General features: G+C 39.5%; 1 protein-coding gene across 3 annotated transcripts in view; it reads right to left on the bottom strand.

The window, feature by feature from the left end:
* Positions 1-26,595, bottom strand: part of TBC1D4 (TBC1 domain family member 4) — a 107,507-nt gene extending 80,912 nt beyond the window's left edge. Inside the window, exon 1 of one of the 3 annotated variants that reach the window (XM_072032493.1) lies at positions 25,942-26,595. In XM_072032493.1, the coding sequence (XP_071888594.1) occupies positions 25,942-26,412 (471 nt within the window). In that variant the 5' untranslated portion in view covers positions 26,413-26,595. Of the gene's footprint in view, positions 1-454; positions 488-25,941 lie in introns of those variants that run through there. The other 2 variants (XM_072032494.1, XM_072032497.1) reach the window with 2 other exon arrangements.
* Between the last annotated feature and the right edge of the window lie 1,239 nt (positions 26,596-27,834).

Below are 27,834 nucleotides of genomic sequence, written 5' to 3'. Positions count from 1 at the left end.
GCACTGCTAATGATAAAGTATGAACATTCAGCTGACAGGTATTTACTTTGCAAGGACTTAACTGCTTTTCAGCCGTAGAGGCAACCATGTGTAGGATCTGTATATAAAACACATTTCTCGCCACTGATCCATGTTCATGTCAGTAGGTGTCTGTACAGCCAGGCTGTATATCTCAAGTCTCAGCTGATTTTCCTTAAAATGCATAGTTTCTTGGTGATAAGAAAACACCCCAATAATCCAAATAATGCTTGGGTAAAAATTGCAGTTACCTTTTGGGTACTTCAATGACTTTATAATGACTTTTAATGTCTTTTTAATACAACTCTCTCCCCACCCCCACTTCACCCCCCCAGTTGGTAGTTCTGCTAACTCAACCTAAAATTCAATAAATCAAGATGGGTTTTCTGCGGAGAAGGAGTACTTTTTTATTAACAAATAAAATCTAGAAATATACCTCTGCCTTCAGCTTCATTGTGTTTTCCTGTAATTAATTGCAAGTCGTGCCTGGAGTTTCATCAGAACAACCAAGGGCAGAACCCGCAGGCTGAATGCCGGCAGCCTTGCTGCACTGAGGCAGAACAGCCCTAGCACTGCTTGCACTGCACTGACACCTGAATTAGAAACATGGGAACATGCCTCGTTAATGGCAAAACACACAAGGGTTTGACTGCACACGAGGAACAAGTCAGCTGATGAAGGTGTTAATTTTCTCAGTCGTTGCCTCCTGAAGCAAAACCTATGGCAAAGTTTCCATCATGGCCAGCTAATTGCTAATCAGCTGCTTTGAATATTCATCGATTATGAGTTGAAGCCCTAAGTTAATTTAAAGTACACCAATTATTTTCATTTTGTGCTGCTATACAAGATCTGCCTAACAGGATCTTTAACTTATGGTGAGAAAAGGCACTGGGGGAATTAGAACAAAAAAGAGAGTACCTGTGCCCAGCCCCTTGCAGAGCTCTGCTGCTGCACCTGCATCAAATGGCTGGGATACCAGAAAGCCACACCAGCAAAAGCAGGAAGACTGCAGATACGCTAAAATGATATACTGTTCAGAAAAATAAGCTGGGATGGAAGATGCTTAAGCATTTAGATTTTTTTTTTAACTATGTATCGTATATATCCTACACACATATGAGAACGTGAACTAATGCAGTAAAATAAACCACTCTATAAGCCATTCTAAAAGCTTTATGTCAGCATTGCTTGTAAATAGGTGTCTGGATTTCTCTTACTCTGCTGCTTTTTTTGTGGCATCACAACGAATACATCGACGGATATACAAACTCAAGACGTGAACAGCTCAGGAGCTGTTCTCCCCTCTTGAGCTGTTCCAGCGCTTGCTGGCATTTGCTGCTGCCATTCCTCCAGCCATCCTGCAGCACTGTTTTTTTCTCCCTTCAATTCTGTCTCTCCCTGAGAAACGCTCAAATTTATTTTAAAATAAAAACAATATAATGGACACCATACAATCTTACATTTTTCTCTCCTTCTCAAAGAAACATTTTTTTGTGTTTTGGGGGTTGTTTTGCATGGCAACTAGCAAAATGTGCACTTCTGCAATGTGCCATAACTTAGTTATGGCTAAGGAATTGCATTACAAAACTAGTTAACTAATCTGTGAATTCTTCTCGGTACTTACTAATCTAATAGGATAAAAGCTTTTCAGATCATGGAGACTAAGAACACAGTTGCAGGCATAAAAAGGGGAGAAGCTTTCAAGTAGACTTAATTTACAACTCATAACACATAATAATCTCCAAATCCAGATTTTCACCAAACGTGCATACCTGCTAGAGTTTTTTCTAACCACACGGCCATAAAACTTACTGTTGAAATGAATCCTGCCTAACTGTCAGCTATGGCATGATTTATCTGATATACTATTTTTTTCCATGAAAGCACAGCACTATGTTATTGCTTAAAAGCATCATATGTCATCTTGTAACTGTATTCCAACTGGAACTTAAATTGCAATATAATTAAATATAGACGCAGACAAAGTATAAATAACTTCAACTCAATGACTATAGCAGAAGCGTCTTCACAGTTTATCTCTATTTCATATGATGTCAGTTTTAAAAATTTCAAGCCACCTTCCAATGTATTTAGCTGATGTGTTGTCTTTAGCGAGTTTGTGAATGTTTCTGACAGGCCTTGAACAAATTAAAGTTAAGCAACTGAGAGCAGCAGTCCAACAAATATATATAAAAACTTTGGAGGAAGTCTTAAATAACTGACACCCTTTCCCTTCAATCAAAACATGATAGCTTAAATTACACACAAACTGAAAGACCACAACCAACAGCCTGCACACTCTTAGAAATATTAGGAACACAGAAGGGCAACCATGCAGGCCACCTTGCACTGGAAGGGAAGGGAGTCCAGTGATGCTAATTAAACCTTTTCTTCCCTTCCCAAGGTGAAGACACCACATCTCCAAAGACATTTCTCTTGCAAAATCCTGACCAATACTTCCAAGTCCTCCAATGGAGAAGCAACGTATCGGTTGTGCTAACAAAATATTTAAATAAAGGCAGAAATAGCATGTAATGTAGTATATGCTTACTGTGGTTTTCTCATCTTGGACAGGGAAAATGCTCCAAGGATTGCTGTTACCAAGTACCTCCTACTCCCATTTGTTTCTGCAAACTAATTTTTCATTGTGCTACTATCATCTAAATGGTGAGAGAAAAGGTAGCCTTGGAAGAACCTGTATCATTTGTCCAGGAGGATGAAAAAATCACCAAAATAATCAAAACTTCACAATTTAAATGGCTGTTGTGTGCAAGAAAAAGCAAATCTTACAATTCTGGACTAACACGAAAACCCCTCTAACATACGTGAATGAGCAAGGTTACTTTCAATGAGTTCAAAGGAACTTTAAGAGTACAACTGACAAGCTTTGATTCCCCTTCTAAGAGTTAGCAGCTTATTTTGACTGTGAAAGAATCTGCAACCTGTAATAGCTAAGCATGAGCAAAGGTATTGAGAGCTTGAGCAAATTTGAGAAGTTAGCATATGTGCCACTTCTGAATTGTCACATACTACAGCTGGCCAAAGAAAGGTTCAGCAAACCTAAGCTCTCCTGCACCATGTTTTCCATTACCATATTTAATCTTTTCATTTTTGGCTACAAAGTCAGTGGATTCTCAGTCCTTTGGCACATATAAAAATACTGAAAAGTATTTGGAAATCTTATGATCAGACATTCAAAGTTGTATTTAGAGAAAACCCTTCAGAACACATTGCTCACTCTTTTATTTACTTCCTCACTGTTTTTTATTGGTTTACATTCTATTATCGTATTTTATGTCAACTTTGATTTGTAACCCTAATTCATGTAAACTGCAAAATGTGAATTAATGTTCCAAAGTGAAAAACAATTTTATTTCTCAGCCTACACATGTTATAGATGTCAAGGAAAGCTCATTACCGTCAATATTTCCTTAGATTTCAGTGGTGTTGTTTTGTTTTGTTTTTCTTTAAAAATTGGATGCCTGAATTCACCTACATGAATATAGTAAAACTTTTTGTCTTACTGTATTTTTCCTGTTCAATCTTTTTAATTTTTATTTAGACATTCTTGAAATTTTCAGAGTCCAAGAAGCAATATCATCCCTTTTTGAGACATTACTGGTAGAACAAGCTATTATGTATACATAATCTCATAGTGTTTTGCTTTTTATCCTAGACCACTCATATTACAGTTACTATTTCACAGTGAGTAACCTACATATGTACTGAAACTCATTATTTCTATACGTTAGCTTAAAATAGTCTAAAATGAAGTGTGCGACCTGCAATGAAAAACAGGAGTGCACATTTCAGACCTTAAGGCATCAACTTCCAAATGAAAAGCATCACTAATGGTGGGTTTGCTTGTTTCTTTTTTTTTTTTTTCTTTTTTTTTTTTTTTAAAGTACCTCTGGGGCAAGTTTATGCTTTCTCTAATAAGCATTTGCAAGTTCAATTAGCTTAATATTTTTTAAGATTAAACGTTACGTTTCACAGAAGTGTTTTGGTGTTCCTACCAAAGACTTGAGGTCCCGTGCTACCAACCTTGAAACAATGTGAATTTATAATAAGTGCAACATTTTTTTTTTAAATTGGTTGTAACATATGAGTGAAGGAAATGCATGTCAGGAATTCTCATGCTCTGACTCATTACTCTTGAGACAGGACTGGGGACTGGTGTTTGGGGGACCAGCATCACAGATTTGGGACGTGACTTGGATCCTTCCACACTGGGAATCTGGGAGTGGCTGCCTGCCAAACAGCTGCTTCCAAAACCAGGCAGAAAGTAGATGAAAAATCTTCTGGTAAGAAAGCAGGTCCAATTTCTGAGGAAAAGGCATTTATTTTGGTATGCCTCATTTCCAAAGACAGATTCCCTTTTCTGTAATATACGACAAATGGCTAAGATATGGCAATAATAAACCTACAATGTGGGTTCATTCTATAACCTTATGCCATGGACAGAAGAAAACAGATTCATGAGCTGAAAAACATTCCTGGCTTTCCCGTAATACAAATACCAACTAAGAGCCTAGTTTATTTTCTGACACCGAAAAGCAACAACTATGTATTTTTCCTCATATAGACATATCTCTGTCATAAATATTTTATTTGAAAGCCAGAATAGACTAATTTGTGCAGTTTATTTGTGCAAGACAGAGCAATTTTGCTCAGCTTACACTAAAGCTATACAAAACTTGCACTGAGCAACAAAAATAGACTAATGTTCTTCTGGATATGTAAGGCAACCATGGAAATTTCCTTCCTGTTGTGGTTTGAGTAAAACACTATGCTAGTAACTGTTGAACACTCAACTGTTCCTATCACATAGTCTATTCCAAAGGTTTCTAAACCTCTTTGTGTCATTAACCGTCTTTAAAGAAAATCACTCTGGAGGAATCTTAATGAATGAAATGTCTCCTCTCTTCATATACCACAGTTTTGGTGCGTATATGAACATAGAAAAATTCAGAAATGAGACTCATTAAATTTTTGAAAATTTAATGTCAGTGGAAAAATCTTTGTGAAAGGGTGAGGATATCGTGCTTTGCAGCTTTGCAGTGTAGGATGTCATTTGGATGCAAAAAAAAATAAAAAAGGCATTAACAACAGATGTCAAGTAAATGAGCTGGTTCTGTTTAATTTTAAAATAAAGTATATGGGCCATTATATTGAACTTTATTTATGTGTCCATAATGTCCCAAATTCAGCCTCTATAAACTGATTTTTTCAAATTCAGAAATGCCCATTAGTGATTAAAAAATTGTTGCAGTTTTTTCTATTATAATCTGAGAATGAGGGGAGACTAAGCAGTCACTACCAGTAAATACAGCAGGAAACTGAAGAATGTGCCCAGATTATATCTGTATTTACATGTAATATAAGCATTAAAATCTAGGTGTGAAGAAATCATAGAAATCTGTCTCAAAATAGTCAGTATCGGTCTCAAAAGGATATTGGGGAATTTTACATTTAGTTTCAGATAAATGAAGATCTTCTATAAAAGCTTCTATTAATTTCTCTGACAGAGAACCTTATTTGCCCTTAATATATGTTAACAGCCTAGAAAGTAGCTACTATATATTTAGACCAGTTACTAAATGGTAGGCTATATAAAGGTGTCCTCTATAATTAAACTCACTAAATGAGTAATCATTTCCTTTTTAAAATTATATTTGATAAACATGCATTTATTAGGAACAATAGTTTCAAAAATTAGACCAGTTACTTTCAATGAGGAATGGACCAGTATAACAGTATCTTAAATTCAAACATAGCCAAGAGAAGTTTTTACAGACTATAACAGAAAGGGTAATACAATCTTTAGTGAAGAAGCATGTCTGAAGTCATTTAAGCTGTGAAATTAATTTTAATACTATTGGAAGACTTATTTCTTGAAAATAAAATTACTTTTACTGGACTGAATAGGGAATTCATTAACTCTAGTACCTCCTACCACCTTTAATATAGCAGACCTGCTGTTTTGAAATATTATGGAAATAGACTAGATTTTCATCCTTTCCATAAAATCAAGGGAATTCATATAATGCTCTTGGATTGAGATGCTTGTGGCTAAGCCATGCTGTTACCTCTTAGTTTTACTCTGACCTGAAAAGCAGCTTCTGAGAAATCTCTTGTTTCAGTAGCAGGCTCGGCAATGGACAACACATATATGGGCTTTGCCAGTTCACCAGACTGCATACAATATATAACTCCATCATTCTGCCTTTACTGTCTACTCTCAAGGCAAAAGGGATGGCCTCAGCTCTGGTGATGTTCACTTCTTTGTAGCCTTCATACTGCCACACCAGGAAGATGCTCTTTCACCTGGCATTAGTTCAGAAACAAGATTAGGAGACAGCGGGTGAAAGGATCAGCTAACTGCATCACCATCTTCTGTCCTTCCTGAAGGTGATCTCACAAAGAAACCTCTGGTTTTAGAGGCTCTTGTACCACCAAAGATTTGAGTTCCTCCCTAGTTGCTCTTGCTGGTCTGTCAATACACCCATAGAGAACCTATGGTACTCCAGTGCTTAAAACACCACACTTCCTTTTTTGCTTAAAACACATTGGAAAGCACAGCTTTCTTCTTGTAAAAAAATGAACTGAAACAGTAGTTCTAAATAGATGAATATCTGTAGCACTAGAAATCTCAGCATTTGAGAAGTCAGGCACTAACACCCACATAAAAAAAACAGTCACCCTCCAAATCTGTGGTCATTAAAGTGCAATGCCCTGGTAAGTTCAAAGGAACTCCACTATTTTTAAGAACAATTTCTGTTTTCCACTTGCTAGTCTCAAAACACATTTGTGGATTTCAGTATTAAGCTGTCTTTTAAGTGAAAAAAGTGGGAAATTTGTCTCCAGACAAACTCACACTTCAGGAGTAACCCTGCCATATCTAACAAGGGTCAATAAAGCATGAGCATAGACCTCTTTACCACATTTGAAAAAATACACCTAATATTGGCTTGAACTGCTGCTCTGCTTTTCTCCTATGAGAAACCTGGGCTCTGACAAGAGGTAAATTACTCATCTTCTGATCTGTTCAACTCTTTCCGTAGATCCACCTGAGGTTTAGCATCCAGATTTTAGAATGATCTGGAACTCCAACCCTAGCTATTTAGCTTGTGTCCATAAGATGGACAGTCTTCTCTGAAAGAGCAGAGCTTTCAATTGATTTTACTGGTCAGCAGAATTTCAAATATTGGTTTATCATTCTATATTATGGACTTGTAAGTACCACCCAGGGAAATATGGGGCTTTTTGCTAATGAGTATTTTGGTATTAGAGATGGAAATATTTGTCTAATGTTCAAAGTAATAATGGGAAACAGTGGGTCTTTAATTTCTCCTACTCCCTTTCACAGTGCTCTCTCTTCTGCTACAACCTCAATCACAAAATGGAAACATTCACTATGTTAATCTGAATATGTTTTCAACATACATAATCGCTCATTTCCACATACTCATGTCTGAGACTAAATAAATTCATAACACGTATCTCGCCCCCCACTCATATTTTTGGTAAAATTCTTATCACTTCTGAGGTGAAAATATCTTCAGAAAAAGAAAAAGAGACAGTATCCTCACCCAGATAATCTGCAGGAAGAACTAAATGACATGTTCAGCAAATTAAAATAATAAATTCTCTAAACAGGTTAGCCAATAGCTCATGCTGCAAGGCTCTGGTTTTAGATCACCATTTTGTCCAGCTTTCTGGGCTGGTATCTTCAGAATAGTTCAGTCACTGAACTAAGAAAGAAATATGCTTGTCTTTGGGTTTTGGCTCCTGTTCAAAACGCACTGCAAGCAACTCCTCCAAAGCATCTGGATACTCAAACTCTTTAGTTTGGTCTCCGCAAGGTATTGGCTAACAGAGGTTTGATAATAAATACATATATAAGTGGTCAGAATCCGTGGATGCTCAGCAGATCCTTTAAGTACTTTCATCCAATCTTTAGGAAAACTGGCTCTATAAGAATGCCTCTGATTTGAGTGCTACAGGGACAGAATTTGAACGAAACAGGCAGAAAACAGGGTAAAAAGAGGCTATGGTTTATAAGAGGAAAGAAAGAATTGTGAGAGAGGGACAGAGGGACAAGGGAGACTGAAATTAATTACATTGCAATACTGAAAGTCCACAAATTTGGGAGTAGGAAGGGAAAGGGGACTGAGAAAAGAAAAGGAATTACAGAGGGAGCTGAGAAATAACAGACACTTCACAGAGGAATAAGGTAAAAACAAGCACAAAAGATTGATGAAGATCCATGACAGACCAAGGACTGCCAATAAGAAAACACTGACAAAAACACAGAGATCAGAAAAAAGATCTAAGAAGTTTGAGTCATGCTGAGTGCAAACAAGCAGAGCTGCAGCAGCCTGCAAACTGGGAAGGAGGTACGATGGCAAAGCAACAGGATTAGGCAAAGATGAGCTGGAAGCAGAACACTTTACATGAGAACAAAGGGAATTTAGTGATTCTCATCCCAGCATCTGAAATGTTTTTTTTCCTCAGCAAATGTCTTGGAAAAATTAAAAACATGTTCTCCCCACCCCCATTAAAACTGGGGGATGAAAGTTGTCTATTGCCATCCATTATCTAACTAGCTCAGAAGGTTAGAGGGAGGTTATTTACAAATTTTGTAAGTATCAGCTTTTTCTTTCATGAAGATCTGGTGGATCGGTTGTTTTTTTTGTTTTGTTTGTGTTTTTTTTTTTTCTTTTTTGCTTGTTTTTCCTCTCTAAATTGCTTTCTCTAAAAGGTTAGTTGTGCATACGAAAACATACGTATAACTACCCAGCTTACAAAGTCAACATCAAGACAGAGCACTGATTGTGCAACTGCTCTGGATTTTGTGTGTACATATTGCAACGGTGATCGGTACCTTAATTGATGCTTTTCTCTCCACAAAACCCCTGGCTCATTCCCGTCAACAGTGGGCAAGATCTGAGAATGAACCAGAACCACAGTGGAGGATGAGCTTGCTCCATGAATAAGCAAGCTAGTTGCACATGGTCTGAGGAACAGAAAGTAGAAATAGAGGATGAATTTGTAGTTACAGAAGATAAACTGTAGTGAAGGAGACTATCACTCTTCTTCTACTGTTGTTGTCTTCTGTGGCGCTAGGCAAAGTGCTTAAACCAATGAGTCCAACACTTTGAGTGCTTCTCAGGTTCTGAGTGACGAATATAAGGTGCTGAGTCTGATTAGCTGGAAGGCTGTGGGATTACTGCTGGGACAGAACTTTGTATAAGGTCTGGATATATAAGCCATTTTGACAAGGAGGTTCCTAAACACCTGAAATCAAGCATTCAGGTGTTTTCCATTTTTATTCAGTTAAAAAAAATCCCTTATTGGCATTTTTTTTTCTTAAATTGAGACACTTCACTTTTCTCACAAATGTAACAATTTAAAAACACTTCTGTTAAACATTCAGATGCTATGGTAATAAGTAGCTCACAAAATTCTTTGAAGCAGTTACTACATACATCAATGCATAATACATTTTTAGTATTTGGTAAAAATATTAAAGAAAAAAAACGTGATCTGGTTGTTTCTACAGATTTATTTATTTATTTATTTGTACCTTCTGCCATCCTCAGGGACTCATGCAATAAAAAAGGGACTTTGTGAAAGAGACCCTCACCATCAATGTCTATGGCATACCTCTGGTAAAAGAACTTTTTCAACACATTATGGGAATGTCACATAAGACTGCAATCTATCAAAAAATATTTGAAAGAAAGATCTGGTAACAAGCCCTCAAGTACCTGAGTGTGGTAAAGCAACTAACAGAAGTAACAGTTTCTTTATAGAATATTTTTGTATTTATTTGAACTTGACACTTCACAGTAAAGTGAACTATGTCTGCTGGAAGAGGATAGGTGATTTTTGAGATACATTCTTATTTAAGCACATTTCAAAGCAGCTAACAAATATCTTTTTTTCAAAAAAAAAAAAAGTCTCTATAAAAATTAAAATGTACAATAATCTTTTATAAATCTGATAGCCTTCATGAAGAAATGAGTCCTATCTATGTTGAACTTCAGATTAACCCTGAGTCAAATTTCAGGCTTACAGCCAGTTTCTGGAAAATTTATGCACATGAGCAAACTCCTTGAACTCTGAATTAGACTTTTATAAGAACACCTGAAGGGCTGTACCTTTAGAAATAAGATTTGAAAGAATCATCACTTCTACATATAAGCGTATTCAGTATTACCAAAATAGCAGAGTTCTGCACAATAGCTGGTACGTTTAGAGTCAGCCCAGCTGCAACACAGGGTAATTGCGTCCTGAGTCAAACCAGGAACTGCAGCTCAGAACAAGGCAGCATGACTGCAAGGTCATAGGGAAGGTTGTTTCTAAACTGGGAAATAACCCAAAGTAAAATACTTTATTAGAAATTACAGATATGATCCCTGCTGCATGTTCTCAGCAAGGGATCTAGATCTTTGGCTTATAGGAAATGGAATATTTGCATGATACGTAGAGAGCTGAATATTTTAAGATCTGTTCCACAAACAGGACGTTTACATTCATTGAAACAGGACTCATTTTGTTCAAAGCAGCCATAAGTATTGCATTTGCAGATTCCTTTATGCGAAACTACAGAACCAGCTAGAAAAATCCAGTGCGCTAAGTTATGCTTGATAGAATCCAAATTGTTTTACAAGGTCTAGATGTTCTCATGTGTTTGTTTTTGCAAGGTGTGGAAGTTTGTGTTTTACACTGTTGTGCTGGGGTGCATGGGGAAAGGTGCAATTCTTTACATAAAAAGTCCAATATTCAGAATCCAAAGAGGAAGTGGAAGTCATTTATAGTGAAGAAAACATAACGATGGTAGAAGCTGCAGAGAAATTTTACAGAGACAAAATCATCCTTCACAAAAAAAAGCTAGAGAAATGCACAGGCATTAGATCTCCCCAAAGGTTCTAGAGAAACATTTTTGCCAATCTGGGCTATTAACCACTACTGGTGACTCAGTCTATTCCTTCAAATATCTAATCTTTTTTATAGTCCTAATAACCATTCTGCACATAAAGGCCGAAAAAAAATAGAATACACACAATCATTACTTTCCTCTACATTTAGTAATCTCTAAAAGATCATATCTACTCTACTTAGATAAATTTATTTCCAACCTACAAAAGCTGCAATGCCACAGAGAAATAATATTTTTATGAATTGAATATCCATACTTGAGGCATTCAGGTGCATTTTCATGCAAAGCACCCTTAGAAAACGTGTGCTTTCTGGACGTAGGTAATATTTTCTCTTTCCACAGCTGACACCATTTCTTCATTCATACTACCTGGATTGGAGTAAGAGGTATGCGCTGATGTATCCTGTCATATACTCAACTACTACAGACGGAGACTGTATGGCTCGACAGAAACGACTGGATGAAATGTGTGATGAAGACATACTGTAGCACCCTGAGCTCACTGGTCAGAAGACATGGGCAAAGGTTTGGCTCTCTGGGGTACTTCAATCTGTCAGGGTCCAGAAGTAATTTACCTGAATAAATTACTCCTGTACTACTCCCTCATGTCACTATACCTGTGCAGATTTCAGCAAAGCAAAACAGCAAATGAATAACTATGACAGTAAAACCTCTCAATCGGCTACTGTCTGAGATAGATTAAGAAAAGATGGGCCAAGAGGAAAAATAGCACCACAGGGATAAGAGACAGAAGGTTACATGGCTACTGGGAGGTATGACTCCTAAGAAGTCATACATGTAGATAGCTTTTATTTTGTCTGTAAAGTTGCAGTGCTACATCTGTGAGCAAACTGGCAACTAGCCCTGATTGGTTTTTTAGGAACAGCATGATTTAAGAACTGGAAGAAATACATTTGCTAGAGTCACCGGTTAATTACACAGGAGTCTGATCATCAAGCAGGTCACTACCACCTTCCCTTTCCTCCAAGCTGACTCATCCAGCAGACCACAAGCATCTCCATGGAAGCACTGCGATTCCCTAATGGAGAAGGGGAATTGCTCCTTCTCACCCCAAAATTTCAAACTATGCTGCTAAAGCATCTCAGAAATGGAACAGAAATGATACTCTGAAATTCCATGAAATACTGTTTCAACTCCTGATGAATTTGCCAGTTTCTTAAAGACCAGAGAAAAAACAGAGGGCTCATTAAAAACTCTTTGTGTTGCCACAACATGCTGGGGCAAAGGCTTGGGAGATATTCTTCATGCTCAGTTTTGAGCCTGTTTGCTTGGTAAAAAACATTTGGGAGCTGAGGGACAAAGGCATTATTAATCAAAGTACAAGTCCTCTTCATCTTCAAATAAAATTTCAAACAATTTTCAAACATATCACATGAAATAATATGGAAATGATTGATAGTTAGCAGAGCTACAAAGATAGTTATCATTAGGCGTCAGGCCTGCTTTAAAAAAATAATCAACAACTAATCTGTCAAAAAAATCTTTCAGCAGAGATAATGTTCAAAGACCACAAATTAAACATAAATTTTTGAAAGAATTAATTTTACTCAGTTGCAGGGAAAGGATACACCGTGGTTCATATTAAACACATTCAAACCTTACTTGATGTATAAAATATCAGGATGGTGACCTACAATGACAGCCTTGTACTACATTAAGATTCACAGAAGTAATTTTTAGGACACTTTCAAGGACAGATATTAATTTTACAAGTTGATATATGAACCATAACTTTATTAACAGTAAGAAAAAGAAAAAAAAAGTCCTCTTCTACCACTACTTGTGGATTCATACAGCAGAATAAATTAGAAATCCGTGATTATCTCAATGTCATGAATATTTGCACATTTTAAAAGCTCAGCCATTAGAAAATGCTGCTGAACCAATTAAATGTTCCAGAGATTAGAGCACACTTATCTTGAGTTTACTTTCTCGCAGCAGTTCCTACCAGGCTCAAGTTTGCTTTGCTCTCACCCAGGCAATCTACCAGCTGCAGCGGCAGCCATGCAGTAACAGGCATCCGCCAGCAGCAATTTGTCTCAGTACCAGCAATAAATGACTCAGCTGCTCGTGTCAGGCTCCAGGAGTCACCCTGCTAACATAATAGCCTTTTAGCATACAGCACAGCACCTTTTTTCCTCCACCGCAGGTTGCTGATTTATTTATTTTTTATTATTCCCCATATCCTCTTGCTAAAACGTGATCCAACTGACCTGATCACAAAAGAAGCTAACTTTCACTTCTTATCAACCACGTGGTGTTGACTTAAAAACAAGTGTGTGCCAGGTAGTGTCTTTTCAGAAAGGGTGTGAAGGTGAAAATAACAAATCTCAAATATAAAGCCAGTAAAAACATTAGAATAGCCCTGTTAAAATTGAAAGTACCCTCATGCACGCTTATTTTTCCAAAATGTTTCCTGTTCAAATTTTTGTGCAATAAACAGCTGTTGTTCAAAAATACATTAAAAAAATAGGTTAATGCCAAGAGAAAAAAAAATATCCAAGACTTGCACACAAATGTATAAGAGCCAGACTTTTTTACATTTTTTTTTTGTAAAGCTGGGCTTTTTCTTTCTTTAAAATTTTAATTTGAAGCCAGCAGGGTTGTGGGAAAAAGGGGTTTCCCCCCCTACCATGGCCAGAATCATGACTTCACAGCTAACAGTATTGCACGCAGTAGTGAAAACGCCTGCATCAAACAGCTAGAATGGTGGATTGGGACCACTTCAAGGAGCTGAGAAAAGCGGATGAGCAAGAGACATGACATGAGAAAATAATAAACAGTAGCCTTGTATGCCCATATGGTAACAAGATTGAAAAAGACTGCAAATTTGAGAACTAATGCATCTGTTGACAACAAATAAGGGATCTTGCAGTGATCTGTGTCCCCTACTGTTCTAGCTCTGCAGCTCTGGTTTCTGTAGCAGGTTCCCCTTATCTTTATGCTGCAGTTCCTAACCCTGACTTCACTGTGGCCATTCACGGGCACCAAGTAGAGAAAACAAGCCTCTAACAGACGTGTTCCTCTTGAGGAATGCTCCTGGTGTGAACAACAAACAAGGCCAGCAAATCTGTGTGCCAACAAAAATTGTTATGTTTCCTTAGGTCTCTGCAGGGCTGCAAATGACAGTAGCACCGCGTACTGAATCTGAATTAGAAACATGTCACATCCTTATCCACCTGCTTATTAAATCAAGCTGAAAGATATTTTGACATTTTAATAGGAACAGTACCAGCAGAAACAAGAAACTTCAAGACTATTATTTTTATGACAGAGTAATAGCAAGAGACTGCTGTACTTGATGGTAGGATAATACATGAGACGGTATAAAAGCCTGAAACATGCTCCAGAGCAGTAAAACAGTACGACCTTCCAGCAGCTGGCAGTCCTATTGGAAAACACTGCACAATTCTGGCAGAGTTTGGAAACTGCTCCTTATTGAAGAGCAGGGCTCTCTCTTAGAGTCTCAAGTTGTTGACCAAACAGTGCTCTGAAACTGACCCTGTGCAATCAAGCCTGACATGTAAGCCCTAGGCAGGGACTGCATAGCTCCATGCAGATTTTTGTTGGTACACAGCAGCAGCCCTTGAGGAGAAATGATCCACTGCAATTTATATAGGCTGCTCCCCATAGCATGGCTGGAGAGCCAACGTGGCAACACAATGTTCAAGGGAATTAATTTACTTCTTTACATTACGAAGCCTGCATTTATTGCAGCCACTATAGGCTTTTACTGGCCAGCACAGTGTTGAAACAAAGTATTTTCTATATACTGCATAGTTGTAAAACACTTAAATACTTTACAACTGATAGAAAGAAGAATATCATGCATAAAAGAAGAATATCATGCATACGTAATGCTTGTACTTTTGGTGAAGGAAGTCAGGTGATCTTGAGTTAAAACCTTACACTTGGTGTAGTGTTGCTTGCAATCAGTAATCCAACTCAAAAGCATCACATCAATGCAAGCAAGCTTTAAATCATTACCTAAAAGACTGAAATATGTAGCATAGTAATAAGAATTTTACCAATGTATTTCTACCATATTAGGTGTAAAATACTACATACTTGGCTGTGTAGGCAGGTATGAGCTGGCTATTTGTACAAGGATGGCAATGACCTGTGGGATCCAGCAGAGTATTCTCAGCTTCCCACAGAGTTACAGCAAGAATTTTAAAATCAGCAATATAAGCATCAAAGCCTGTAGAACAATGTGAGTTTTGCAGGTGAGGGTATACTAGGCCTATAAAATATAATGGTACAATTGCAAAATATAACAGCGGGACTAAATATCTAAAAAGCCTCTAATATTATAGCCTGGGTTGGCAAACAATGCATTAGCACTGTCATGTTTCATTCTCTTACTTTTCTCCAACTTCACACTTAGCATAGTAAGAAAGTTTATGATGTTCCAGTTTATAATGTGATTCTTGAAGGTACATCTTCAGGTACCTGACAGGCAATAAACAGCAGCCTGTAAATATACATCCCAGTTTGTTTCAGGTTGGCACTTCCAAAAGTCAAAAATATCAGCTGAAGCATCCATTCTGTAGCACCACAGAAATCAGAAATTAGAAATCACAGAATCATCTAGGTTGGAAGAGACCTCCAAGATCACCTAGTCCAACCTCTGACCTAACACTAACCAGTCCTCCACTAAACCATATCACTAAGCACTGCATCTAACTGTCTTTTAAAGACTTCCAGGGATGGTGACTCAAAATCCCCTTCTCAAAATCTGACCTTTTTTATGGCAGACACGTGAGAACTCAAAACAGAAGCATATCAAACAGATTGTCAGATCTGAAAAATTGAGACTCAGATAAGAAATAAAATGGTACTAAGGCTGAGTTTCCTTTAAAAGTTTAAGAGAAAAAAAATCAAATAATTAAAAAGTTTAAGAGGAAATGTACAAATCCAAATACTTATTATTGATACTGTCATTAAAAAGAATTGCTGAAGTTTTAACCTGCAATTTGCACTGAGTGCAAAAAGTTACCTTTCAAATTCCCATACAGCCACAACAAAAATTAGCAAGTGTATTATATTAAATAGCAAAACTGAAGTGCAAAACAGTGGGTGAATACATAGAAACAAAATACTTGGTTACATAAAGAAACACCAAGTTCATTAATCTAGCCTTCTGGGCTGGTCTCCACATTTCTCACACTCCCAACTGTGATACTGTATAATTTAAGGACAACCTACATTGTGAGCAAAAGGAAAAGAAAATGCAAGAAGAAAAACAACATTCATACAGATGGATTGATATGTTCATTTTATATATTTATTTATTTATTTATTTTTACAATTCCTTCTGTGGTGCTTTTGCAGAGTAAAGGTCACTGTGGAGGAAATGCATTCATTTTGCAAACTTCACGCCACCACAGTGAACTGCAGGCATTATTTTTAGTTCTCCCCTGCACTAAACAGAGAGTGAATCTGAGGCCTGGGGAGGCATCGTGCCAGGATGTAAACCCACTCCTTCTGAGCTGGCTTTAATCATGCTGTCTTGCTCCCACTCTGCTCCTGTGTTTAGGTCAGCAAATTTCCTCAACACTAAATTTTGTCACTGCTAAATCTGAACACATATGCATACACATATGTCGCGGACAATCTGGATGTGTTTCATCATGAATAATTCAAATAAAGTAGGATGTGCTGCTCCGACTGAAAGGCCCACTTGATTTTCTATTTTGGCAAGGCTTGCCCAAGAAAGTGCTACTGAAGAGTAGCCAAAATCTCGCCTCTATTTATAATGTGTTTGGTTTACAAAAAAAGCGGATCCTCTTCACAAACTCTTGTGTAGAGCTCAAGCTTGCAGTCCCCACAGAAAATTAAGCAGTTCTCATCAAGTATGATCACAAAGTCAGGCCAGAAGTATTTTCTACAGAAGGCACACTCTTTAAAATATTTCTCTATTCAAAGCAAAGTCTCGTACACAAGCCTAAACAAAACGTTAGAAAAAAAAAGCTGTATTCTCCACAAATAGCTACCAGATCCTATAGGATTTACACACTAGAGCAACACATTAGCATCTTAAATTACCTTTCTTGCTGGATACAGTTTTTTTGTTGGTTGTTAGTTTTCCTAAGGACAACTACAATGGCTTGTGTGGGAATCTGTGTCTGAAACAGCTGATATTGCCACAAAAGTACCCTGACATTGGCTGCCATTTGGTATTTATTTCCACTGCCAAGCATGGAAGCAACTTGAATACACAATACTGTCTCCTTCTAATCTGCATAATAGCAAGAGTGAATTTCTATGCCTCAGACCATCAAATCCATAATTTTGCATGCTGTGACAGAGCTGGGGCAGGCAGGAATCACCGCGCTTTTTGTGTCTACTGCAGCCTGCCCATGCACATCAATGTGAAGGTCACACACCAGCTTTCAGTACAGAGCACAGCCAGAATTGGTGAGCTTCTTTGTTTTACATTTCCAGCTGGGTGCTCCTAAAGAGTGCAACTTGTTCCTCTCTGGCAAACGAGGCTCTGTTAAATATGTACTACCCTAATTCCATTTTTATTTGGAAGTTCTACCACAATTTGATCTCCAGTTGTAAGAAAGATCAAGACAAAGCAAGAAACAACCTATGCAAAGGTATATAAAGATATTTCAAGTTTAGCATTGCATGTCCTAGACTTTCACCGCTCTCTTTCTGAATATTTACCCTAGTTTAGAAATACTCAAGAACCCACAGACCACTGGCTACTCCCAAAGTTCCTGGGACATTGCTTTTTTTTAAACAAACAAACAAAAAAAAAAGCCAAAAAGAACACAACAGGAAACCCACATTGGTGTCACAGAGTCCATGAAATATATTTAACATCAGCATCCGAAAAAATTAAATATTTATTGGTCTTGCTAGGAAAAACAAAACTGAACAGTCTGGAAGGCAGTCATTGCTATGCCCCAGAGGATAATATTCCTACTTCCCACAACATGTTTTTAGATGCATCGCAGATCTCTAAACAGCACTGTGCAGATCTACACGTTCTTGCCAAGACGTGTAATGAAATAAAACATAACCCTAGCCATTATAACTGAGCAAGCTGCTTGTTAAGGTTTATCAATGTGCAAAAATGAACCGCGTGACCGAAAACCACTTTAATTAAAGTAAGCTACAATAGGAGGGGGAAAACCACAGTGACAGGGATGGTGGAGTAGGGAAAATGCTGCACTTGTATGGGGTTGGTTTTATCTCATCATCTAGTGGCTTCTGCAAGTCTTTTCATACACCGTTTGAACTCTAAACAAGGATCTTCTGTCATATTTGCATTTTAAATTAATCCCTCAGAAAATGCCACGTGCCCAGTACAGTACAACCCTGCTCACCTTCAGTTGTTCCAGAAAACAAGAAAAACTTCACCACATTACCCTTCCAAATTTCCAGAAGAAAGAATGTTTCAAGTTCTAAGTACAAAGAGAGAGAATGGTAAAAAAGGGAAATTACAGATTCTGTGAGAAAGCAATCGGATTTGAACAAAGATGAAGATAACTCACTATTACAAGTAACTAATAAAGTCAGAAATGTGGTTTAGTAAATACAGTTCCTTCAAAGCACTAGCAGAATTTTCTAAATTTAATTGAGAGTCCATTAAAGAAAAAATTTTTCTTTTTGCAGTTAATCAACTGAAATATTTTGCCTCTCTTATTCGAACTGAAGAGAACTGTAATGTATCTAGGTAATGGTTATTAATTTGTGACAACTTTCAGAAGGTGAAAAATAAAATTTAAGGCATGTTTTACACATATTTACTCTATACCATCTACCCTGTCTTAACAGCCTTCATGGCTTTTAAAGTATGTCTCAGGTTTTTGTTCAGCTGACTTAAGGAACTAAAGACCAAGTAGAAGAACGTGAATAACCATATTTAAGTTCTTCAGCTGAAGGCATACAACACTGCATTTCAGGAGGGTGAAACAACACCCAGGGGCCCTGCTGCTGACGTGGTTCTCCTTTTTCTGCCCAGAGAGAACCTGCTCAGAGAACAGGGGAAGTCTCAGCAGCACCAACCACTCCAGAGGAGAACCAAGTAATTAACTTCTGATTGGGAGCCCTAATTCCCTGCAGCAAGGAGAGGCAGGACCGGCTCCTTGGCTTCTTGTAAGGAGGATGGCTTTAGGGAGCCTTCACGTCAAACAGCAGGACATAAAACGTTATTGCAAGAAGCGTCGCAGATGTTGAGAAGTAGAAAGGAATGAATATAGCTTCAAATGTGTAGATTTTGTGCTGGTAAAGGAAAATTGTGTTCAAAATGCAAAAAAAGAGAAAAAAAAATAATATACTGCAGTTTGGGCTTCAGTGAGCCCCTTGGGGGTGTTTGCATGTCTTTTTGTTTGCTTGGTGCTTTTCTTTGTTTATTTATTTTGTGTGTGGTGATTTTTTTTCTATGTTGTTTTCCCTGTAGTGTCTAAATATACTACTAGAACTAATCCCCTATGATACAAACAAGTTTGCTTCTGACAAATGCTGAGAGGAAGATTGAGTTACCAGACTACTCTCAGATCTGCAGAACAATCACATATGTCTATTTACCCAACTCACTGATCCACCAGTTGTCACCTAGTTAAAACACCTGGAAAGGGGAATAAACCACTTGGAAAGGGAAAAATATTCATGAATGAACACACTGATACATAAAGATGATGTGTGTCCTCTGCCAAAAGTGATCACAAAACAGGTAACATACTTTTTGCAACCTTGGTGCAGCCCCCTCCACATTTCATGATTTCAGCACCCCTCTAACATTTCCAATGTTCTCTATCGTCTTTTTCACTTTGAAGATATCTTCAGAGCAGGTGCATTTGTTTCTGACATGACCATAGAGTATCTTGCATTTGTGATGCTACGATTTGTTTGTAAATCCATGTTATTCCATATGGTCTTCATGCACCTATTTGTGTCAGAAGAAACAAGGTGATAGCCGTGGTATTACAGTCTATAAGGAACAGAAAAGCACAGATCCTGTTTAAGAATTGAGTCACTTCACTTTGCTGCCTTAATTGTGCTGTCCAGCTGCCCTCAATCACTGCCTTATTTCTGACCTCTACAAGACTTCCAGTAGGTCTGGCCTTTTTATTCAGTGATCTCCCTGTAGTCTCTAAAGCTGCTTCAGAGCACTGCAGCAGGTGAAGGTAGATGGTGCCATAATTCACATATGGGACAAATGACAAAAGTCATTACACTGAAATAAACTCTTCTCTTTTTTCTTGTCTCTGAACTAGAAAGAGTACATGAAACCACAGAGAAAACAACACCAGGTGGCAGAGGACAGCTGGCGCCATGAGAGGACCATGCCAACACTGCTATAAGTTCTGCATGACCCACAGCCCAGACAGCAACCCCCACAATTCGCCTCTGAAATTCATCGCAGAGTTCACCTCGTTACCTCAGAAAAACACAGGATGGCCAAAGAGATCCAGGCAAATTGGGAAAACGCATGGAAAAGATGCAAAGAAGGGTGATTCTATACCATCCTCTAGGAAATAGGAGGTATGGGAAGAAGTCAGTCATGTTACTATTCTGCAATGACTGTTTGGAACTCTAACCTTTTTTTAGCATTCACTTTTATAAACACTAACTTTGGTCTGAGATTTTCACCACCCCTAGAAATCAGGCTCTCTCTATTGCCAACATATACATAAGCTAGCCAAACTTTCTGGAAGTTAGTTTTCTATTTAATTAGTTTTGAAAGGACCAGCCTCTACATTTGAGAAACAGAACAGAAAAACTTAGAAACATCCTCAGAAAAGAAGGCTTGATTTGGTGTGCCAAGATGCATACAAGCTCCTTTCATTAAATCAAATAGCCTTATTTTCTAGTCACTGTGTTACCTACAGCCATTCTCACTGAGGTTATATTATTTCATATATTTGCCATCCTATATTTTATTTTACCCTTTGGAAAATGCAATCCTTAGTAACATCCCTTCTATTCCTGAATAATGGGTTGGGTTTCAAGAATTGCAAAAGGAAAAATGCGAGAATTAAACATATGTATACAGCAGATAAGAGAGCACTCAAAACTATTCCCTCTTTCCTAAACATTAATCAGAGATAAAGGGCTACGTAGCAACACTTAGAAACAGCTAACAATTTTATTTTTTTTTACTATTCCTTAAATTTGGGACTTGGCAGGAAATCATCATGGACAATTTTTTGTTTTCAAAACTGGAATCTAAAGATAGCTGTGAAAGCCTAAAATGAAAACCACACCAAAAAAAAAAAAAAAAAAAAAAAAAAAAAAAAAAAAAAAAGTGCTGAATCTGTCATTAAGGAAAACAAAACAAAAATGAAACCTCAAGCTCTCAACATTCAGTTCCATTTCCCAAACCTTAGGTCAGACATTATTTAAATGAAAATCCAAGACTTCATTTGAGTCTCTGTAGCCCATACAGGCTGGAGATAATGAGGCTGCTAGCAGAACAATTCTGTGTTCATTGCAAGCCTTTAGCATTCACTTTGTTTTGAGTCACTGCTTTTCAATTTCTCATTCAATGAATGAAATTCTGACCCACACAATCTGAGAGAAAATTCTCCTTTGTTCTCTCCAAGACTTATTTTCTTGATAAAACTGGGAAAACGGATCTTTTTCATGGAAAAGAATTACCTCTTTCCTCTGCTGTCAAAGCGTGCTCAGGTCTACCTAACAACCAAGCCATGCATCTCATTTCCCTCAAAACCCCAGAGCCCATCTTTTTCCATCATGTTGGTTTTTCCTATTTAAAACACAGCTTACCCAATGACTCAACCTGTGCAACAGTTCTCATATGAATTGAAACAATGCTGTGCATATGTATGTAATATGCCAAGAATTTGCATGGATTCAGCCCATGCTCCTATGTTACGTAAAAAACAAAGCACAAAATCTGAATGCGAAGTTCACTATCTGACTTCCTTCTTCAAATGTTTCCAACTTACATTCGCTAATAAGAAGCCTTACAGAGTGTGATCTTATCATAACATAAAAGTTTCCTTCAAATAGCTAAAACTGGAGACTGTGTACTGATGCCTTGTTTTCCAGAACAAGCTGTCCTATGGCCTTGCTTTACTGAAATGTATTATCTAACAGACAATTAATACTCACTTGGGATAGACAAACAATTTTGACTTTTAGCCTTTGCAGTGATTACAGAGCAAGGATTTGAGTTACAAAGAGGTTGCCTCCAGCTCTCATCTCTAGCCCTCTACACCTCTCTAGTTCTTACCACAGCTTCACCTGGTCAGCAAAATGCTCCAGTATTGGTCTGAGACAGCCTAGTGCCACTAACTTGCAGTTGCAGCTATGTTTGAGATGCACAAAAGCTAAACCATACTGAGGTCTGTGCATTGGAGCAGTTTTCTTCTCAGGGCCAGCTTGGATTAGTTTTGAAAGCCATAACAATATACTTGGATGACAGCTAATAAGGTTTCTACATACAAAATACATCAAGTAAGTTTTTTGCTTAACTGGAGGAGGTTATGATTATGTAACTATCTTCACTAATAAGAAGCAATTACAGTATAATTAGATTTAAGATTCCAGTTCAGGTTAAAAAAAATAAATCTCATAAGACAGACTTACTCACTTACTAAGAAGAAAACGTACAGTCTAGATAAGCACAAATAAAAATAATTAAAAAAAAAAAAGAGTAAAAACATCAGACCATATCCTTTTTGCCAGAAAACAAGTAACTCCAGGCAATCGTCAAACCATATTGATCTGTTTCAATCAAAATCTGTTTTACAGAATAAGTTCAGTATTTCACAGTAAAAAATCATTGAGACTGAGGTTGCAAACACTACTCAAAAGGGCTTTTCTTGGTGGCTGGGAGGACGGTATGCCTGCTATATTTAGAAACTAACTTTTGGTTTACTAAAAGAAAATCTGTTCCTGTGGTTGTGAAGAAAATCTGCCAAATGTAAAATGAGACAATGCTGTCATCTGATGTGTACAGACAGACTCTGTGCATCCTACATAATTCTCAAATGACAGCAGTGCAAAACTAACACATCTCTGGCTGCTATTGAGAAGCTACTAGCCAGCACTAAACCAGACAACTACCCTCATCCAGTTCAGCTGGCTCCTGCCACTTTAAAAAGTTATTAGAAGCAGTCAATACTGCAATAGTTCTGAATGAAAAAAGTCAAAAACGTTCATTCCCACCCTGACTAGACAGAGAATTCCAGTTTTCTCTCCCTTTTGTAACTGAAGAGCAAAAGAAAGAGATACCCCCCGAGAAAAGCATCTTTGCATCCACCCCCATACTGACAGCTGAGCTCTGAGTTTGACGCTGTGCCAAGGTACTACTCCAAGACAGCAACCGATCCACTGACTCCTTTTCAGCTTTGCCTACAATTTGAAGGTTTTCAAATAAAATGTTCGGATGTACAACCTCACTCAGATGTTTTTCTTCAGTCGTGGCAAATAACACTAAAAGATGCTGTCTCCCTGCCTTATGTTGCCAGGGCATATATATTGTGTTGACTTTTTATTGGTCATGTGCTATAGAAATTTGCAGAAAGTATTGCTTTCTTTTGCAAACAACATCTAACTTTGCTGTAATGGTGAACTCACATGCATCCTAGACACTGTGCAATATTTCCAGTGGACTAAGCAACGGTCTTGAAGCCAAATTTTTCGTTCAGCTACTCTGTATCCTGAATTACAGCACTAGGACTAATATCCTGGTAGTTGTATGTTACCATCTCACTTTTGTAATTTTCATCCACCATTGAAAATTATGGCCAGCTGTCTTCTAAGTCAAACACTACAAGACAGCTCCTGCAGCCTTCCTTCATTCCTGAGTGACCTTGACATGCTGCTGAACTTCATACCACCAACAACGGTAATAACATCACGGCCACCACGGCTTTGTGGTCAACTTAAGCTAGCCTGAAATTAGTTCAAGCTCTGAAGAGGTCATCCCACCCATCCCACCTTGTGCCTCCAGCCTACATATGTTGATATATACAGTGTTGCATTGCAAAGCAAACCAGGGAAGTGGTTTGGGACCAACCCAGCAGAAGTAGGTGAAAAGCAAGTTTAAATCGAGCCAATTCCCTGATCCCATTTGTCACGCGGCAGCACAAGAAACAGTTGTGGTGACATGAGGACAAAGCCAAGAGGAAGGTACGAGAGGCTGAGGCTTGAAGAGGGCAGAATTGTGTCTCACGGCAGCAGTGCCAACTTACGTTGGCTGGAAGGAACTATGGCCCAACAGCAAAAATGAGGTCGTCTTAAAATAACAGCTGTGAAAAATACTTTCTAAACTAATATGCACCATGAAGCTCACATAACCAAGATGAATCAGATGCATGCACTTAAAGATCCCGAAAGTGTGCAAGAACGGCATCTGTTTTATAACAAACAAGAGTATCAAAAGAAGATTTTCAGAGCTAGTGACTTGCAGCCTGGTCTCATCCGATCAAAACTAGGGTTAAGCATGGATCAAGAGACCGGCAAAGACTTAGCTAACCAAGCCTCTCCAGTTGGTAAAGTAACTTAGGAGGGAAAAGAAGGTGGAAATTCCTTTCCTTTTTGATACCTGAGAAAAAATAAATTACCCGTTAATCAGATAGTCGTGAATCACATAGCTGGCTGTGTATCTACTACCTTTGTTGCAGCTCTTTGTCTGGAAGCCTGTGCCAAGTAACCCTCCTGTAATGGCCTTTTATTAATGATAAAAAGGTTAAAAAAAAATCTTGCCAGATAAAATTTAGACTATACTGTCAGAATAAGATAGGAATTTATAAAAGGGAACTTGTTCATACTACTAACTTCCTTCCAAAGGAAGACTTTACCTGTAGTATAAATCTAAGTCTATGCACATAAAGACATTCTCCTCCATGAGGAATGAAGGAAAGACATATGGATGTATAATCAGTTTAATCAGAAACAGCATCCCAAACGTAAATGTGAATGTGAGAAATACCCCATGCAAGAGGAATATGCACCCCATATATCATAGCATGAGGTTGCCTTACAAAGCCATGGCATCAGACCAGAGCTACCCAAGAAATAACATTCGTCTCAACACCTTCTGCCAACAGCAGGAGCCTTCAGTCCATATGGCCAGACTCATAAAAGGACATCGTGGCTGCACCCTCGCCAGACGCCATCCCCTCAGTTTCACGCTCTTGCTGCGTGCTCTCCTGACCCTGAATTCCCTTTTCCTTGGCAGGGCACAACAGTGGCAGCAGCTGCCAACAAGTTAAACGCAGTTACCTCTGTTCGGGATGCCTCTCATCCCGTCTTTGATGATGGCTCAAGCCGCAGCTAAGTATGTAATCTAAACCCCTCCAATGTAACAATCTCTGGCAGCACATTTGCTCAAATCAAAAGTAATAAAGGAAAAACTTTCAGTAAGGTGAGTGGTTTTGGTAAATTCCAGTATTTCCAGCTACATGCGTTTTTTCTCTTTTCAATCCCTCTGAAAAACTAGGAGAAGGTGTCTTGACTTATTCACCCAAGGTATTCTCAACCAAAGGCCCTTTTCTTGCCGCCACCACACTAAACCAACAACCAAACCCAATTGTCAAACCGCACTCCAAACAGGGAGGAGACAGGAGCCTGCCGCTCCACATTTGACGCGCGAGCCAAAGCCTGTTGAGGAGTCAGAAAAACACGGTCTTGCCGTTCAGTTTTTTGTTGTTTTTCCCCCCATCTGGCACTTTATCAACAATGCCTCCACCCAAACCTAGGGCTGTTTGGAGCACCAGGGAGCGTGCCTGGGCACAGCCGGGCATCCTGCCCGCTGGTCCCGGGTGACGGCTGCTGCGCGGTGGTTGACGGCACGACCACTGCCACCATCCCCACCACCACCACGACCAATACCACCACGACCAATACCACCACGACCACCACTACCACCCCCAAAAACACCACGACCAACATCACCACTACCATCCCCAACGACACCACGACCAAGACCACGACCACCTCCAACCCCAGCTGCCCCCACTCGCCTGGTTGGGGTCGGTGGCTCGGAAGACGTGGCAGGCCATGGGGGAGTCGGGGTTGTCGGGCTGCGCCTTGATCAGGTAGGCGAAGTAGGTGAGGTCGTGGCTGTTGTGGACGAAGCGGGCGATGTGCTGCGCCTTGTGCTCGAAGATGAAGACGGCGGGCGCGGGGCTGCCGGGGCGCCCGGGGCCGGGGCTGGGGGGTCCGGCGGGGACACAGCGAAGCGTGGGGGACCCCAGCAGCAGCAGCACCTCTCGGGCCGGCACTCCGCTGCCCAGGGAGCCGCCGGGCTCCTGCCGCTGCCCGCGGCGCCGGATCTCGGCCATCAGCCAGGGCAGCATGGGCAGCGTGGTGCGGCGGTCCAGGCACGACCAGCCCACGTACCACAGCCTGAAGCGCTTCTCCGCCGCCGGCTGCGGCTCGGCCGAGGGCTGCAGGGGGTGGGAGAGAGGCTGGACCCCCGGGGGGTTCTCCATGGCCGCGGCCGGTGGGCTCCGGGTGCGGCCGCCAGGGCCTGAGAGCTGAGCGCGGGGCCAGAGCTAAGCGCGCATCCCGGCACGGCTCGGCTCGGCTCAGGTCAGCCCGCGGGGACTGGGGGGATCTCCGCCGTCCTGTCCTTCCCCTCCGCTCCTCCTTCTCCTCCTCCTCCGCCCACCGCCCCGGGGAGGAGCGAGGGAGCTACGCCCCGAGCGGGAGGGGACGAGGATGAGGAGGTCCGCAAGGGGAGGAAGGTCACCCGGGAGAGGGGGGGGTGTGAAGGAGGTGCGGAGGCTGCCGGGGTTTTTCCTACTTCAATTTCATCTTAGTTCTTCTTTTTTTAATCCCATTCTATTCTTGTTTTCATTTTATTTTACTCCCGTTTCCTCTCCGGCGGCTCCCCCAGGCCAGGGGCTTTTCCCTCCCGCGGGACTTCGTCTGGTGCCCCCCGGCCCAGCCTTGCTACCGAGCCACCTTCAAGTCACACTTGAAATTAAAACTGTTTTCTAAATATCTTTTTCTACGTTTCTTTTTCCTGCTCTGAGCTTCTAGGTTGTTTTTTTCCCTCGCTATCGCGATAACATCTGACAGTGTAAAATCTGCCACCTACTGTAAATGGGAGTAACTCGTCTCTGAGAAAGAGGTTTTTCTAATCATACAGCATCCGTATCCATCTTGTAATTATCAAATGCAGTGACTGCCCTTGTGTTCACGTTGGTAGGAACAGCAGCGATAACTCCCCGTAACGCAGCGTTATGGCAAACCTTTTAGCCCTACTGCTCTCTAGAAAAGTCAGTAGCTTGGACTGAAGAACTACACCATGCTCTTGGAGACCCCACACAACATAATTTGGGCAGAGAGTTTGTGTAACAGCCGGCCACATCACTCACAACAAACAGAACTGATGCCAAAACTGTTGTGCTAGCGGTGTTTTATTCAATAGTGTGACAAGAAGCTGTGCGCATCTGCACAAAGAGCTTTGCTCTTCTATTTTTTTGCTAGTTTCTCTGGTCGAATGCATTTTGGCTTATGGATAATCTGCTGCAGTTTTCAGTTTTAACACCGGGACTTGAAAAGACCTCAGACATTATCCTTCCCATCACCGTACTAATGTGAGCTTTTCTTAGAACAGGGCAGCAAAAAGACCTCTGTAGACTGGACATCAGCTTTAATATTTGCTAGAATGGTACAAATGAAAGCAAGGATGGGAATCCCAAGTTGACTATTTTCACAAACATTAGCAACTGAAGCACAGTTTTTGTTCTGCAGTAGATTTTATAATTGTGGTAGTCAGAATGCAATTTTTATTATTTCTTTTTAATCACAAACCTATCAGTCCTAAAAGTTTGCTGTAATCTGCACATGTCCATCTGCCCATGTCCACATCTGCACAGTTCTCATTATCGCATTAGCTGAGAATG

The sequence above is a fragment of the Anas platyrhynchos genome, chromosome 1 (assembly GCF_047663525.1).
Source record: "Anas platyrhynchos isolate ZD024472 breed Pekin duck chromosome 1, IASCAAS_PekinDuck_T2T, whole genome shotgun sequence".
Taxonomy (NCBI): domain Eukaryota; kingdom Metazoa; phylum Chordata; class Aves; order Anseriformes; family Anatidae; genus Anas; species Anas platyrhynchos.
This window is presented reverse-complemented; position numbering and strand designations above follow the sequence as displayed.